The 18,867-nt window shown below is 40.5% G+C and overlaps 1 protein-coding gene across 3 annotated transcripts in view; it reads left to right on the forward strand.

Moving 5' to 3' along the window:
- kidins220a (kinase D-interacting substrate 220a) overlaps positions 1-18,168 on the forward strand; it is a 103,261-nt gene extending 85,093 nt beyond the window's left edge. For 2 of the 3 annotated variants that reach the window (XM_063008096.1, XM_063008094.1), the window contains 4 exons: positions 4,784-4,912; positions 6,239-6,337; positions 10,793-11,023; positions 15,073-18,168. In XM_063008096.1, coding sequence (XP_062864166.1) covers positions 4,784-4,912; positions 6,239-6,337; positions 10,793-11,023; positions 15,073-15,990 — 1,377 coding nt within the window. In that variant the 3' untranslated portion in view covers positions 15,991-18,168. The remainder of the gene's footprint in view (positions 1-4,783; positions 4,913-6,238; positions 6,338-10,792; positions 11,024-15,072) is intronic. The other variant, XM_063008095.1, reaches the window with a different exon arrangement.
- The last annotated feature ends 699 nt before the right edge of the window (positions 18,169-18,867 follow it).

Genomic DNA, 18,867 nt, shown 5'->3' on the forward strand with positions numbered 1-18,867 from the left:
CAGTGGTGGGCTACCGTAATAGACGTCTACACATTAATAGTAAAAAGCACAATGCCAGCTACATTTACACCACCTGATCCAGCCGCCCACCAGACTGTGTACCATGTTACTATATTGCTAAATCTGAATAAAGCAGTTCATAGTGCTTTCTTCTTCTTGGTACTACTACTTATGTAACGCAATGCAAATGGCCCCACGTTGTGAAGTCAGCAAAGCAGTTGTGCTACGGATTTCTATGCAAGTTCTGACATTATAATTTTGATCGAATTTTTCACTAATTTAAATGTATCATTTTCTTTTTTCATTTGCTAAATTAAACAAACAATCCACTGTGACTACAGCCTAAGACTGTTCACAAACCCAATAAAATTTCTAAGCTTAAGTATTATGACAATGCGCTTTCCTTACTGTACCTGACTTTAAATACAGTTCAGTGAAAAAGTAAATGCCCCTTTTCCAAGTGCCTGTTGATGCATGTTTATCTCACTCAGTGATCTAAAATCATTAAACACAACATATTAAACAAAGGGAACTTGAGTAAAATTACAACACTATTTGTAAAACATTTATTATTGTTACTTATTTAAACAGCAAAAAATATTTTCTAGTTTCTACAGGGATATTGTCTCTGTGTTAGGAATTATTTATTCATATATTTTTATTTATTTGTCAGGAAAAACTTAAAATGATTGAAATATCAGTTTGTTAATAATTATGAAATAATATTGAAGGAACTCCACTGAACAACTGTGAGAGCCAGCTTGCTAAACTTTTTCTAATAACTTACCGTTAACACTAAAAGTAATACAACCAGTTTTAAAAGAGTAGTTAAGGGTGATCCGAGTAGTAGTTAGTAGTTATATACAGTATATACACAGTAGAATACAATTTTTAATCAAACGATTTTTCATTGGGCTATGTTTGTGCCACAAACATACGTCACTGTGGTAATTTGCGCTGCTTCAATACAGCATTATTGTGTTTATACTGTATAGCGATAACACGGGTATATTCCAGTTTGCGGTCGTGAGTTAATTGACGCTTTAATATCATCTTTGGTCAAAGCACGTCTTTGTCTCATCCGGCGGCTGCGCGCACGTATACGCGTTACAGGCAAAATGAGCTCAGACTCAGTCTAACCTTATTTCAGAGGAATTTGGATGGAAAGACCATGGACTGTACACGTCGTGGGAACATAACAAATACTGGTGTTAAGTGGATCGCATTAGACTGTAGACGCTTTAACATAGTTAACGATGTGGGTCGACGTGACGTTATACGTGTTGCATCTAGAAATGGTTCATATACTCAGAACCCTGAGTGCCTGTTTCCAGTGGCAGGGTTATGAACAGATCCTCACTGTTGCCAGACTTGTCTATATAGGCATTGGTTGGCTTTCTAAAGATAATTTAGATTTAATAATTTTATCATAATTTTATTATATTGTTTTTACTGGTAAACATTTTCTTAATAAAAATGTAATAAAATGCAATAAAAATGTGCATAACTTCAAATTTTGCTTAGTTATTTTTGCAGTCGATTAATCGCGATTAATTTGTTTCTTTAATCACGATTAATCTTGATAAAAAAATGTAATCGTGTGACACCCCTTATATATATAATAATTACTCGTATGTGTTTTACTCAAGTTCCATTTGCTTGATTGTCTGAAGTCATTCAGTTTGATGGGCTGGTAAAAATCATTCTTAAAATAAAGCTTAATTTCCATTCCTGAGTCCACTTCTGTTATTAACTTGTTTCCTCATCTAACCCCTTCTCTTTCCTTCTCATTACTTCTGAACAGAAGCCTCCTCCCACCAGAATAAAGAAGGTACTCCTACAACTTTGACGTTTCCTCAAGACTAATGTATTCGTCTTACCTGACAATGTCAGTTTTAGGTTCTGTTACTATATAACAGTGATTCGTAGTGTCAGTAATTGTGGACACCATGTATCGTGTACACATTTTTCTTTTCTTCTTGGTACGGTTACATTAAGGCTGCTGGTAAGATTGGCAATTACCTGTTGAGTTAAATCTAGTGTGTTTACTCTGGGTTCTTATCACTAGAGACTGATGTAACACAGCATATCTATAGCTAAATTGCCTTGAAGTGTTTCTCAATGTTCCTTTAATAATTGGAATCCTGATTTTTTTTTACTGCGGATTTCAGAACTTTTATGTACTTCCTAGAAACGAGCAGCATTTCTTACTTACTGCTGGACACTGGGCTTTCACTTCTCACACCATTGACCTTTAACATAAATCTCCTTCCTCATTCAGGCTTGTTGTGAGAGTTCTAGTTATTGTCCCCAGACAACATTGCTTTCATTATTTCTTCCCTGAACAATTCATGTGGCCTTGTTTTGACACATTTTCACTGTTATTTCGAGGTTCATGAGGAGTGCAAAATGAGCTCGATTTTCTAGCTGACATGATTTTTATTGAGGAGGGAAAAAGGAGATTACATTTTAGGGTCCTTAGGTGCAGAAAATGGCTCAGTCTAATTCGGCTGATGTCAAGCAGAGCAGGAAAAAGAAATTGATACACGTATCACAACATATTAACTACTCTTTATCAGTATTATTAAACAAGTGCTTGTTTTTTTCTTAACATGCTTACGGTTGGGGAAAATAGATTATCGATTGACGGAACTGGTGTAAACATCTTGTCTTGTGGTTCATCATTGATCGAATGTCTTGCCTTATCAGCAACAATCCATTCGCTTCTCTTGGCATCTCTCATCTCTTTGGCTAACCAAGACAGGGAGTGTGCAGTTTCTGATTCTGGCACCAGTCTTGACTGTACAAAGGCCGTTTAAATATACAGTTAGCTCATCTAAAGCAGAAATGAAAATTGGCAGGAACTTTTTCAGCATCATTCCTCTTTAATTAGATCTGTGTAGAAGAGGTTACATTATTTTTGAAACGCTTTACTTCATTTCCCAAGAAAGATTCGGGGTTGGATTTTATCTCTTCATATGAAACTAAACAAGGAGTTTCCAGTTTATCAAGAACATCTGGCTATGTGATCACGAACACTTTCCATATAAGTGCACATTGTAGGTATACACTTACTGACTGTATTTTGCTGGGATTTTGAATTGGAGAACAGTCCACAAACCAAAAATATCCAACCAACAGAGTCACAGCAGAGCCACCAACCTGGCCAGGCGTCCACACAAACACAATTGGGTGTGTTTGAGGGAGAATGAATGACTAAATAAATTGATTACGGTTTTCTTTAAATAAGTATAATTGTTTAATAGGTCTGTTGGGTCAAAGATAAACATACATAAACCTACTGTCATTTACCTTTGTGCTATGTTGTAGCCTAGCAGTTAAGGTACTGGGCTAGTAATCAAAGAGGTCACTGGTTCAAACCCCACCACTGCCAGGTTGCCACTGTTGGGCTTTTGAGCAAGGCCCTTAACCCTTAATTGCTTAGACAGTATGCTTTCACAATACTGTAAGTCACTTTTGATAAAAGCATCTGCTAAATGCTGAAAATGTAAATGCGTGTCCCCCTAATTTCTTGTTAGTGATTACAATTGACTACAGGTGGCGGCATCTCTTTGCCCATATAAGTAAGGCTACATTGACAGAACGAGTTACAAAATATGTTGGTCTATACGCCAAAGCTGAAAAATAAATGAAGTGATCTTCCCTCATATAAGAGATCGATAGACGTGGTCCAAGTGGCCTTCAAGCCACTTAGACACGTGACCACGAGCTTGTTGAAAATCCCATTTTAAATCCATAAGCTACGATATTGAGTTGCTCCCTCATTTGCAGCTATAACAGGCCTGGATTACATTCGGCATTCCAACTCATTCCAGAGGTGTTCAGTGGATTAGAGGTCAGGGCTCTGGGCAGACTACTAGGGTTCCTCCATACCCAACTCATCTAACTGTCGAAACAGGGAAATTGACTTTAACATTTACATTTTCAGCGTTTAGCAGACGCCTTTATCCAAAGCAACTTACAGTACAGTAACAGTATACAATCTGAGCAATTGAGGGTTAAGGGCCTTGCTCAAGGGCCCAACAGCAGCAACCTGGCAGTGGTGAGGCTTGAACCAGCAACCTTTTGATTACCAGTCCAGTACCAGCTTGCCCTCGGTTTGAGTTCTCTAATCTTTTGCCACAATGCTGGACACATAGAACTAATTTAATACAAATAATTTCATATATAAGCACTTAGACATTCCCTGTCACTAAGCTGCAAGTGTGAAGAGATGCTAGTTGTTTGGTTTAATGCTTGTTGGCTTGCTCTTTGGTCAGCATGTACTCGTTTTTGTAAGATGCACCCAACTCTGAGCTCCTGATTGAATCATTATGTTTTGTATAAATGCCATAAAGAGCTGGTACTCAATACAAAGCTGCAGTGTCTTCATTTCTTCCAATTCTTCACACATCCACCTGGTTTTACTAAAGAGCACCACATGAATTGGATTTCAGTAGTGAGATTGGGTGGAGAGGTGTGTGGTTAGAATCTGTATGTTGTCTCTTGTGATTGCACCAGATAAGTACATGTGCTGTATGTTTAATACTTGTTTTAATACTTATCACCTCTGTATTCATATTTTACTAATATTTGTCATTGCCTCATGCTGCACCGTGCCACTATTTGGCTCTGCTTCTGCCATGCCTTCATTTACGAGTTATACTTGCTTTTTTATCGTATGGCATCCACTGGCACACATTCTCAGGCTGCATCCTGCATGGCTGCATGGATGAATATTAATATTTGGGGTTAGTTTATAACTCTGTTGGTTTGTGTGTAGGCCTCTGGTGCTGTGCTACCTCTGGGAATCCTTAGCTCTTTAAGCACTGACGGTGTGTGCGAGAGACTCCGACAGATCGAGGGCTTGGACTCCAGTATGCTGGAACAATATACAGCTTCTGTTAAAAAGGTAGGTCCTGATTACCAAGCAACAACATTTGTAACATGTATGTAGCCAGTACACAGACTGTGTAGGGTTTTTTTGCAAATATATTTATTGGTGAAATTAATTATTTAGAGCACATGTGTCAAACTCAAGGCCCGCGGGCCAAATCCGGCCCACCACGTCATCTTATGTGGCCCGCGAGAGCTTAAAAGATGTATGATCGGGCCGCTCAGGTGGCGCAGCGGTAAAAGACACGCGCTGCAACCAGAGCTGGATCTCGAAGGTGCGTCGTTTCGAATCCAGCTCTGCCTTCACCGGTCGAGGCTGGGCGGCTATATGAACAACGATTGGCATGTTGTTCAGGTGGGGGGTGGGATTTGAGACCGGAGGGGGTACTCTCTCAGGACTGGGGCGGTTTCTCCCTCTGCTGGCTGGTCGGTGGCGCCTGCATGGAGACGGGAGGGGGTGCGGTGGAGTGTGTGATCCTCCGTGCACGGTGCTCTGCCGCGCTGCACTCGTCAAGTGTGGGTGATAAGACGGTCGATTGGCGGAGGAGGCGTGGAACGGTCTCGTCAGCCCCGACCAGGAGCAGGGACCGGCATTGGTGAGAGGATGATTGATGGGATGAAATTGGATGCGCTAAAGTATTAGAAAATTATTATAAAAAAAAAGAAAAAAAAAAAAGATGTATGATTGTCTTAAAATACGCTGTAAAATTGTACATAAACTGCATCTCCCACAATGCATGCCGATTTTGTGACCCGCTTCAACATCAGCGTTTAACTGAGGCGGTTTTCCAACAAGTGATGTTGAGAAATATTTACATAGTACTGTATTTTATGCTTTATTTAAAGCCGATATTCAAAGTTGAAGCTACCACTTGCACTCATTACCATTTGAAATGAGAAATGGGGCATGTCTCCTGCCGAAAAGTGTTTTTCTCAAGTGCCACAAGGCCTAGCTGACCATGTCAAAGCTTCATGACCTTGTTTAAAAATTAAAATAAACCAGATTTATTATTGGCATTCCTGGAACAGTCCAGCTTTATCATCCACACCTGGTTAAACAGATTTTACTCTTCAGGCCTTGTTTTCCATTGACCACAATGTGTGAAATGGTACATGACTAATGCTTTCAGACCATCATCATCCAAACTAACAGCTGTGCAGCAACAGCACTGAAAGCTCTCCATTGTAGTACCAGAGCAAGCACTCTGTCCTCCAGAATATTCTAACATGTACAACACAAGCTTGCTTCTTGTTTTCCCAGAGACCTTGCTTTTTAAATAAAAAAAAAAAACAGCTCATACAGTGTGGATTGAAGTCAGTTTGTGTATTTCTACAAACCTAGGCGAACGTGAACGGCCGTGTCCTGAGCCAGTGTAACCTGGACGAGCTTAAGAAGGAGATGAATATGAACTTCGGAGACTGGCACCTCTTTAGGGTGATGGTAAGGCCTTACTTGTTGTTTACTAGGGGTTGGGCACATTATCAGGAATGATCAAGTATTTTTACTTAGTCACAGAGCCTAAATTTTAATCTTAATCTCCAAGAAAAATATCTGTTTTCTGTTGCCTCACTTATTTATAAATATATATATCGCCTTGCGTCCAGTCTTCCACAACCCTGATCAGGATACACCACATACTTTAGTGGGGTTCAGGGGTTCTTAACCTTTTTTTTCTCCTAGACCCCCCTGTGTTTAAAATAATTTTTGGAGTATTGTCTTCATTCTAATGGAAATTTCGATGAATCCATGATGAAGGAATAAATCATGGTATTTTCTGATTTTGGTTGATGTACTGGGTTTACTTTTGGTGAACTTGTGGTGGGACCTTTCTCACCTGAGATTCACTTCTACAACTGAATCAGAGTCATTTGTAGTTGCCATCCATTGACCTTTGCTCTTTTGAGGTGGGCGAATCAAAAATTGGTCCATTCTCAAAGACCCGACGTAGGCTATACACTGATCAGCCATAACATTAAAAGTAGTTCTACAATTACTGACTGTAGTCCGTCTATTTCTCTACAAACCTTTTTAGCCTGCTTTCATTCTGTTATTTAATGGTCAGGACCACTACAGAGCAGGTATTATTTAGGTGATGGATGATTCTCAGCACTGCAGTGACACTCACATGAATGGTGGTGTGTTAGTGTGTGTTGTTCTGGTATGAGTGGACCAGACACAGCAGTGCTGCTGGAGTTTTTAAATACCGTGTCCATTCACTGTCCACTCTATTAGACACTCCTATCTAGTTGCTCCACCTTGTAGATGTAAAGTCAGAGACGATCGCTCATCTATTGCTTGTGTTTGAGTTAGTCATCTTGTAGACCTTTATCAGTGATCACAGGTCGCTGCCCACAGGTCGCTGTTGGCTGGATATTTTTTTTGGTTGGTGGACTATTCTCAGTCCCGCGGTGACAATGAGGTGTTCAAAAACTCCATCAGCATTGCTGTGTCTGATCCACTCATACCAGCACAACACACACTAACACACCACCACCATGTCAGTGTCACTGCAGTGCTGAGAATGATGCAAACCCAAATAATAACTGCTCTGTAGTGGTCCTGTGGGGGTCCTGACCATTGAAGAACAGCATGAAAGGGGGCTAACAAAGCATGCAAAGAAACATATGGACTACAGTCAGTAATTGTAGAACTACAGAGCTGATAAAATGGAGAGTGAGTGTAGAAACGTGATTGAGATCTCCCTTACCATCACATGATCATTTTCTACTCTTCTTAGTCAAATGCAACAGGACCCCCCTCAAGGCTCACTGAGAACCACTGCTTTAGATAAATCATTTAACATTAAAACTTTAAATAACACTAGATTTAAAAATGCACTGTGTAGAATATGGCTGTTACAGGGTGAACTACTGTACATACTTTTGAGTAACACTGTGCCCTGTGGCACTTTTTCTCAAGTGTTTGATGCACCTACTTTAATTAAATTGATTAAATACCAAAAAATAAATATTGTCCAGTGCATCATTAATTTTATTTAATCTTTATTGTCACTTTTAAGTTTGTATGGACATATTTCACTTACCGGTATATTCAGCCATGTTTATCCAGCTGCTGTTTTTTTCCATTGGTGTATCCCGAATGTAGCATGTAGAACTGTGTTTAGTTAATAGAAAGCTATTTGAAATTTTACATAAACTCTTCCTGCATTAGGTAAACCAGTTAATATAGCTTTAGCATGGGTAACTTAATAAACACAAACTCACATTGTTATTTGATCATTTTAGACATTTTAGAGTACTGCTTGAATCAAGGTTTTAGCAACTCTACCATCTGTGATGATTTAAATAACAGATTTAGTAAATAATCACTAGGAACCATTTGGATATTTGTTTATTCTAATAAATGTGCCCATCCCTATCATTCATTCCTGTAGATTAGTAGCAAATTTTGTTTCCTACTCTTATCTTTCATGGTTTGTTTGCATCAGTGTCCCCCCCCCCCCCCCCCCCCCCTCCCCCCACCACCCACACCGTCCCCTATTTCCACCCTCAGCAGCTTTTTCACACAGTCCATCTTTTGGTAAGGCATCCAGCACAGGGTTGCAATCAGGAAAACATGTAGCTCGTGTTGATCCGATCTCCATTTGTGCTACCACAAACGAATGTTGTGTTGCCAACAAGCAGGCAGCCATCTGGTCCAAGATGGCGGCTCTCTGAATGAAGGAAGGGTATTGTCAGTGGGAGCCCAGCATCCATTCGAGGATCTGAATAGCCAGACTTTTACCAGAAGTGAGGCTCAAGAAGAAAGCACACAGGATATGAAATGTCAGATTGTTACATTGTTTGTTGCAGTGTGTTGTTATATACTTCTAAATGATGTCACTCTAAAGCTGCATAGTAGTTTTGTTTTATTATTGAATAACTTAAGCATGTGCTAGTTGGTTACGTAATATAGCCGAAAGTATGTAGGCACCTGTCTTACAATCCCTTGTGAAAAATGTCCAAGAATGTTTGCCTCAAGAACTGGCTTCACCAGCCATCAGAGAGCCAAACACTGACGGAGAACCAAGCATCGCACTGGAGATCTATCCTCAGACTACGAGGGGACGCCATCATCATGTAGACACCAGACCATGATCTTATTGGACAGTTGAGCTTGGGGGACTTTTTTTCCACATTTTTCCCAATTTCCCTCCCAATCTAGTCGTATCCAATTACCTGATTGCATTATGCTTCCTCTGTACTGATGCTGATCTCCACTTCTGATTGAGGAGTGTGAGACTGACGTGTGCAGTAGCCGACTGCATCTTTTCACTTGCACGAGGCGAGTTCATATGCGGATCACGTGAGGAGCCACACCCTGATCAACGTATTATTCCTCGACTCTGTGCAGGCGCCATCAGTCAGTCAGCAGAGGTCGTTATTGCATCAGTTACGAGGTCCCTATCCGACTCCCCACCCTGTATGAACAACAGCCAATCGTTGTTCATGTAGCCGCCCAGCCCAGCCGACTGGCAGAGCTGAGTTTCGAACTGACGAGTTTGAAATGTCAGCTCTGGTGTGCTAGCGTGTTTTACCACTGCGCCACATGAGTGTACTGCATGCTGTACATGTTTCTCTCAAGTGGATGTAAACTTCTGATCTAAACAGTAATAAACCAGGGTTTTTAGGCCACATTTAGCCACCTAGTGTTAGACTTTATTTAAAATAGTTTCAGACTTACATCAGTTCTTTAGCAGCTATCACCCTTTTTGATGGCTGCTTGTGTTTACACAGTATAGTTCTAGTTTGGCCCTTTCTTAGTAAAACTTTAAGCTTAGTTTATTAGTTTAAACATTTCTTAAGTCTAAAAACAGCTTTTACATCCATATAAGTCTGTACAAGAGAAACATGGGGTGCTCAGCTGGCACAGCAATCTGTTATGCTAGCCCAACACCGCTGAGATCTGTGTTCCTATCTTAGTAGTGCTATCAGTCGGCCAACCATCTACATGTACGTGACTGGCTGTGTCTGAGGAGGGATGGGGGCTGGCTGAAACCTTACGATAGATTGGCACCACGTACAGGGTATTTCTTGTGCACCCAGACCTGCCTCGACCCTGACCAGGATAAAGCAGTTGATAAAAATGAAATAAAATAAAGTGAGTCACAGAGATAGAATCTGTGTGCTAAGCTAGTTAGTAATAAACCGAATTCTGGTTATCATGGTATGTTTTGATATGTGACTACTGTTACATAAATAATAACGGGTGTGACTCTACCCACAGTATCCGCCCTCTGTACAGTCTTGGACTGAAGAAAGTAGTTAGTATGCATGTCTAATTTTAGTCAGGTACGCTCCCAGGTGCATTGTCCACTTGGCAGTACGTCGACCATGTTAAGTTCATGGTGCTTGAATCTGCACTGAATCTTTTCAACCGAGTCCCAAATGTCATTCGACTGACTGCACTTGAAAAACTAATTGGCTGATTGTATGCTGCGGTTACTGTTGCACCCAAATATTAACTACCACTTCAAAGGATGGGTGTTGCAGTGGTGCAGCTTGTTTTAAAACCTCATTTGGTTTGCTTACTCTTTGTCCACATGGGTTTTTTCTGTTTACTCTAGTTTCCCCACCTCCCTAAAAACTGCCAAGTATGGATTGTTGTATCAAATTGTTGTAACATAATTAACATAGAGACAGAGAGAAATTGCTTTGCCATCAGTGTGGTGTTCACACTTTTTATCCACCAGACGTTCTGGGAGGTTTCAAAAAAGCAATTGGTGTGACTTGAGCGGTAGAATTTTCTTATGCAGTATCATTACTTCAGAAACACACAAAGCTTCTTATTTTTCACCATCGTTCATATTCACGGTAAAAATGGTCTCTTCTAGTAAACTGTAACTAAGCTTCACATGGGTTAATGTGGTCTGTCGTGTGTCTATGGCCTTCGCAGGTGGTGGACCAACGGCAGGTGGAGAGCCAGATGCTGCAAGAGGAGTGTGTAGGTGTAGAGGATAGTGAGCAGACCAGCAGTGTGCTGCTTCAGTCTGAACCTGCCCCTTCTCATGCTTCTGCTGCCCCTCACGGCAACCTGCACTACAGCCTGAACCTCAGCTTTGAGGAGCTCAGCAATGCCGGCTTGGAGGAGCATCCCCCCAGCAGACCCCCCAGCAACCACTGGACGGTGGGTGCAACGAGTAAAATGTTATTGGTGAATTAGAGCTCCATTTCTGAAGCTTATTAATGCCTGTTAATATTCAAGAAATTAGCAAACTTTTTTATGTGATTCGGTCCTCTGATTCTCTTCCGAAATGTTGCCAAATTGAGTGTTTTTGCTCCAATGACTTTATATAGAATAGATCAATCTAAATAAAAGTCCACCAAAAGAACAAAATTATGTAGTATGGCCAAAAGTATGTGGACACCCCTGCTAATTATGAATTTTTTAGCCATAGTCATGGATTACAGGTGTATAAAACCAGTTATCTAAATGCATTTTTTTGCTTTCAACATTGTGGCACCAGTTGGAAGTTTTCTGTTCTCCTGCACAAAGCGATGTACCAAAAAAACATAGTTTGATGAGTTTGTCACATAGGAAATCCAGTGGCCTGCACAGAACTCTGACATCTACTCTATTAAACAGACCTGACATAAATTGGAACACTGTAAGCCTTTTCAACGTCAAGGGTGAGAATTCATTGTTGAAATATTTTGGCAACAAGGTTATCCAGCACCCATATAACTCTTGTAAAAACAAGTGCCTTACGCAATCAACCAGCTTACCAAATTTATTTGGTGAACCAATGAAAACCCATACGGTCACCTCGTTCTGAGAGGAAAATCGTCCAGGTGGTCAGATGTCTGACATGTAATGGCAGGTCTGTCATTAATTACAAGGGACTGAAACATAATCGGTACTGTCTACAGTCAAGCCAGCATCGTCTTTATCTGTATATAAATTCTACTGACTAGTCAGTGCAAAAACAATCTCTCACCTTCCCCATTCAGTAGAAATGTGTAGTCACATATAGCTTCTGCTTTTCAGTAGTCTATCAGAAGAGTGAAAATAGCCTGTGGTTTACTGGGTGACAAACGAAGCGTTCTTTGACCTAAATGAACAGAGGAAGTGAAGAGCTGGACTGACACACACACTCGCACCCACAGTTAACATTGGACATTGTGCGTGAGAAGAGCGAGAGAAAAAATAGCCACTCGTATGTGTCAGAATGGGCCTCTCGCACACAAGTTCTCACTGCATTCACCAAGCAGAGAGTCTATAGTGGTTCAAAATTCTGAGTAAAGTCACTCAGTGGTGTTTTTTTTCTAACAGATGATCTGCGTTTTACCTCAAAATGCTGTGTTCATGTGGTTGAGTGTTGGGGTTTGGGTTTTATATAGATTTCTGGACTCTAACTCATCTGTATATATTTTTTCTATGCATTTCACTCTCGTATGATAGATCAGACCATTATTCTATAGTGGCTGGTTGGATTTAAATAAAAGTATCGAAAGACTAGACTGCTCCAGCATCTCTTTCTATTGCATCTGGGTCTCAACTCAATTACTACAAACTTATAAAGGAAGACTAGACTAAGCATCTTAAGTTAATCCCTACATAACACAAATAGCCAATAAACACAAGCACAGTAGGCTGTTTTCTTACATGTTACACATACGTTTGTTTATTTATTTATTAAGGTTTTTAACGTCATGTTTTACACACTTTAGTTACATGTGGTAGCTACAGGTAGTTACTGGTTACACAAGATTCATCAGTTCAAGTTTTAATGCCAAACACAGTCATGGACAATTTTGTATCTCCAGTTCATCTCACTTGCATTTCTTTGGACTGTGGGAGGAAACCGGAGCTCCCGGAGGAAACCCACACAGACACGGGGAGAACATGCACACTCCACACAGAAGGGGCCCTGACCGCTCCACCTGGGAATCGAACCCAGGACATTCTTGCTGTAAGGCGACAGTGCTACCCGAGCCACAGCGCCACTCTTCGTTACACATATGAGGAATTCTAAATACAAAATGGATAAGCTGTTGACAACACTGCTTTATTTACTGCCATACAGAACAAAGACAAAAATATATGCAGTAATAAAGCCACTTAAAAACTATAAACCATTTACCTTTATGCTTTTTGGTAGACACTTCGATTCAAACCAGCTAACAACAGAGACAGAATACGACCAGAGCAATTAAGAGTTTAGATACTTGGCAAACCGCTTTTGCACTGGCAGTGCTGTTGTCTCCTATGGACAGAGGTGGAAAGTAACGAGTTACATTTACTCGCGTTACTGTAATTGAGTTGTTTTTTTGTGTACTTGTACTTTTTAAAGTAGATTTTACAGCCTGTAATTTTACTTTTACTTAAGTATGTTTTGTATTAAGAATTGTAATCCGCTACATTTTAAATAACATCCGTTACTGAGTAAAAAAACGCTAAAAAATCGCGTCTTGGAAACTGCTGCAGTGAATTCTGCGATGGGGAGTCGGATCTTTTGGCTCGGTTTCTTTTAAAGAGCTGTATATATATAAAACGACTCCCAGAAGCGCGACTCGGTTCCTTTGTTTCATTTTAAAGGGCCGTTCAATAGAATCGAATTATTCTACGACACATCACTAGTGGTTATACAGTTTGAAAAGTTTTATGGGACTAAAATTACACATTAAACATCCCTACATGTTTTAAATGTTGTATCAACATGTTTTTTTCCTATTATATTTTAATTAAAAACAACTATTGTGAGATTTATATCCAATTGTCCTGTTTGCATTACACAGAAGAGACCCCTCCTCTCCTGTTAAAAAAGTAACTAAGTGAAGTTTACTCTGAGTACATTTTAAATGAGTTACCTTTTACTTTTTACTTGAGTAGATTTTTAGACTAGCAACTTTACTCGTACTTAAGTAAAAATTCATTAAAGTAATAGGACTTTTACTTGAGTACAATATTTGAGTACTCTTTCCACCTCTGCCTATGGAATGAGGTAATGCCGTTTACCTTGCAGCTGCTACCTTGAATTTAGCAAATCGTTGTGAGACAAAACTATTATGGCAAGGTGACTAGTGAAATGTGTTGAACGAGTTTATATTTCGAAAAGCAAGTTTTAGCTCTTAGATATTCGATATTTTCTTGGTTTTTATCTTCTCATGTGTTCAAACAATGACCACTGCCAGAGCTTTTCTGTGTTAAACTAAAATACATTTCATGCAACACTGCAGGTAAATAATCTGTCAATACTGTCAGTCTGTATTATCAATATCGTTTATTATTTCATGCTTGATAGGAAGTGTTTTTTTTAGCATATTATGTGAAAGCTGTAAATATACGCCTAGCTCTACTGTGATCGAAGTGAAATATGCTTGCTGTATAAAAGCTGCCTTAAAGGCCTTGCTCAAAACAGCGGGACTTGAACCAACTTAACCAACGCTGGGCCACCACTAAATAGTTTAATAATAAAAGTACGATTAAATGTTTACGATCGATATTAATGTATAGATATGTACATAAATATTTCATAGAATGTGTATGTGCAGTTTTAAATGAATAAATATTATACATTATATGGCATGGTGTACAGTGATAGAGTAATAAACGCTACATTATAGTGCAAGTGCTACATTGTCATAGAGATAGAGATTGTGATAGAGAAGCAGTGAATGCTTATTTCAGTGGTTATGTAGTCCTTTTTGTGGTCTCTCATACCATAACTAGACAGGAAAAATAATTATTTTAATCAATAATCATGTAAATGTGTGTAGTTTTGGATAGTAATTAATTGGTAGAGTCTTTTAATTTGTACATGTACTGAATTGCATGGCTGAGAGTCGATCTTGAGTCAATTCAATGTTTCAAGCAAAGAGAACAGGTAGACTTGGGAGTCTACTCATAGAATTGATTCAGCTTGTATTCACGATAAGGTATATGGTATAGACAAGTGGCTTGGAAAAGGGGTTTGGAAAAAAAATTGAGTGCATGATGCCCATGAAGGTGTGTTCCCCTCTTTTTTGACATGAAGCACCTGCACCTCTAAAGGTCTTCACACTTAATGCATACACAAGTATCATCCATAAATGCCCTACTTTACCGTCTTTACATGACCAAAGTTTTAGATTTTTGTGTAACCTGTTTTTCCTGTGGGACTAATCACATGCAAAAAAAACCTACTAGGAGTAGTTTTTTTCCCAATGTTTACAATTCCCCATTCTGTCCTCCAGGCTGTGGGCCACAGGACTTCCAGCATGTCCAGCTTGAACTCACAGGAGTCATCTAACGACATCGGCAAGTTGACGGACAGGCAGCAGGCCGAATACCTCAGTGCCTACCAGGACTACATCACTCATATGTCCCAAACGGAAGCTACCGGCTCTGGGCCTGACAGATCTGCGCACCTCCTCTCGCACGAGGATGAGCAGGATGGCCGCAAGTCCTTCAAGAGAACTTCTAAACCCGCAGAGAACATGATGGACTACTCCATCGCCCAGAACTCGGGCCTGCTCCGTCCAATCAGTGAAGAGGACGAGAAACCAGAGCGCAAAGCCTCTGTGAGCCGCAGCAAGGGTCCGGGACCACGCTACCACAGCGTACCCTGTGAAGAAGATGAGTGTGGTCCAGAGGAAACTGACGCCACACCTCTACTTTGGGATGAGCCTCAAGAGATGCTGGGGAGAAAGAGCTTTGTCTCTGCCGTGATGGACAAGAAGGAGTCATCTGACTCTGGAATGAGGTCCAGTGCTAGCTCCTCTAACCGTTCGCTACAGGATGAAGAGAGCGAGGAGACCCAGGAGGAGGAAAAGCCCAAAGCGAATGCAGAGGATGAAGAGGAGCGGTCGATCACAGTGCGCATGTCGATCTGCTCGGAAGCGATGTCTGAGGCGAGCAGCCCAGAAGAAAACTGGGCTGGCTCACCCCCCCACACAAAGGCCGTCACTAATCTGAACCGAGCACCCTGCAGCGCCTCACCACATAATAATAATAACAACAACGGTGAGGAGCGCAGCCTGATTATCTCTCCGGGGTCGAGCACTAATATCAGAGCTGTACTCAACCACAACCTGCTCACAGTGCGCACCAAGAGGAGCAGCAACACCACACGTGATGTCGAGACCAGCGAGGAGCGAGAGAGCGTGCTCTGAACAGCAGGGTAAATCCTTCCTGTCTTCTGGTGGGAAGAATAGGAGAGGTTTGTGTGTGAGCTTTGTGTAATTAAGTAAAACAGCTCATAGATTTTTTATTCAAATTACTTCATATTTCAGTGTTTTGTATTTTTTCTATTTAATTGGAAGCACAATTAGCTTTAACGGCTCTACATGGTGCATAATTCTGGCTTATATTGAACTGCTTGACCAAGGCAGTGTCCCAAATCACATAGCGCACTAAATATACTTTTAGAATTCAATCCTGAGATCCACTTTTGCTCATCATCTAATAATCACTTATAATTACTAATAATCACTTAGCTAATATGCTGTCAAAACAGGTCTGACCCACCAAGACATGGACTCCACAAGACATCTGAGATAGTCCTGTGGTGTCTGGTAGCACAACATTACCTCCAAGTCCTTCAACTTCACCACATTGCAAAGTGGATCATCCTACAGTGCAGTCCTGGTGCCAGCATGCATTTTATTATTCAAATAAATACAAACTGGAGGTAATAAAGACAAATCGTTGAGGGGTACCACCCCAGCGACAGACTTTTTTGTTTTTTTTGTATTTTACCCCTTTTTCTCCCACTTTTTTTAGCGCATCCAATTTCTACCCGTCAATCATCCTCTCACTAATGCTGGTCCCTGCTCCCGATTGGGGAGGACGAGGCTGCTCCACGCCCCCTCCGAGACGTGCACAGCAATTGAACGTCTTATCACCTACACTTGACGAGCGCACACCCACACCCCCCCAACGCACTCCTTCCCCATCTCCGTGCAGGCGCCACCAACCAGCCAGCAAAGGTCGTAATCGCACTAGTCTGAGAGAGAGTTCCCATCCGGCTTTTAGTCCCGCCCCCTATCTGAACAACCTGCCAATCGTTGTTCATGTAGCCACTCAGCCTTCAGCCGGCAAAGGCAGAGCCGAGATTCGATACGATGTATTCGAGATCCAGCTCTGGTTGCAGCGTGTGTTTTTAGCGCTGCGCCACCTGAGCGGCGCGACAGACATATTTAATACCCTCATTTCTTTTTTTTTCTTTTTGCCATTTTCCCTCAATTTACCTCTCAATCTAGTCATATCCAATCACCCAATTGCATTACGCTTCCTCTATACTGATATTGAACTCCACTCTGACTGAGGAGAGCCGTGACTAACACACGCCCCCTCCGACACGTGTGCAATAGCCGACTGCATCTTTTCACCTGCACGAGGTGAGTTCATATGTGGATCAGCTTTGTGAACAGAGAGCCACACCCTGATCACATTATTCCTCATCTCTGTGCAGGCACCATCAATCAGCCAGCAGAGGTCGTAATTGCATCAGTTATGAGGGTGTGTCTCTCAAACGCCCCTTAAACAACAGCCAATCACCTGGTGGCAGAGCTGAGATCCGAACCGGCGAGTTCAAGATGTCAGCTCTGCTGTGCTAGTGTATTTTTTTTTACCTAAGAAACTCATTTCTGAGAGTGTAGTATAACAGCAAAATAACGACACCATTGGTGTTACTAATTTGACACCATTATTAGTGCCAAGTATGTTAATCAGGTTGCAGCCTGGCACAAAAAGTACTGTAAAAATTTGATGAAAAATATGGTAATTTAATGAAATCCAGACAACTTTTTCTGATTTCTTGAACTATGATAATGGCATTACTATATTTTGGAATCGTATGCTGTCCACATGACATTTGGAATTATCATATTACTGCCAGAATTTGTGTAATCAGTTATCAGTGTGCATATTAATGTTCTGATAGATCTTCTGTGCTAAAGATATGATTTTTACAAAATGTTGCAGATAGGTGCTAGAAAAAATACAATCAGGTTTTAAATATAGTATTTGTTACAGGACGTTGTGACGTTGTGATTTTAGTTTATTGTGTGTTGTGAAATTGTTGTGTGTATTTTAAAATAGGCTAGTGATAAAGGATAGTGATTATTGTGTATGTATTGTGTACCATATAGTGTATGGTGACCTCCTAAAAATTGTGATTGTTCAGTGCACTCAGGTACACACATTATTTTCATTATTTATTATTTGTGAAACTGTTTTTGCAGATTAGTGTTGTAATCAGTGAGTGTAAAAGGCTCTGAGCATCCTGCATGCTGTGTGAGTGTGATTATTACCATGTTTTAAAAAAGTAATAAACATAATACACTTTTTGCTCTTTCATGTTATTCAGGATGACTGTATGATGCATACACTATATAGTATAAATATGTGGACACCTGATCATAAGGTTGTTAGACATCCTATTTCAAAAGCATTGACCTTAACGTAAAGCAGTAGCAAGTTTTGACAGGTGGATGTCATGCAGTTTTAGGGTCTTGCATAAATGCTTGATGGGGTTAAGAGCTAACTGGTAAACTGTCAAAATTATTTTACTATTGAACACAACAACATTGGTTACAACCATTTAGGTTTCTGCTCAACAGCAGCGGATGACAGTAAGACAGTAAGAACTTGTATCTGCGTAAAGGTTATAAACTGTATGAGATTACCTGCTGAATTTCTACTGAAAAACTGGAAAGAAGGAGGACTTAAAACTGAGTAAAATCTTTACAAGTGGATTGAGAAAGCACCTATGACAACATAGTGCAAGTTCAAGAATTGGTGCTTAGCTAGGAGGAGAAACCTCAGATCTGTCAACACGTCAAATTTCTAGGGAAACTGGACAAATCGTTAGCCTGAATTGTCATTGTGATCTGGCTCAACAGTGATATACACTGATCAGCAATAACATTAAAACCACCTCCTTGTTTCTACACTCACTGTTCATTTTATCAGCTACACTTACTATATAGAAGCACTTTGAAGTTCTACAATTACTGTTTTTTAACCTGCTTTCACCCTGTTCTTCA

Source organism: Trichomycterus rosablanca, chromosome 13 (assembly GCF_030014385.1).
Source record: "Trichomycterus rosablanca isolate fTriRos1 chromosome 13, fTriRos1.hap1, whole genome shotgun sequence".
In the NCBI taxonomy this organism is placed as follows: Eukaryota; Metazoa; Chordata; class Actinopteri; order Siluriformes; family Trichomycteridae; genus Trichomycterus; species Trichomycterus rosablanca.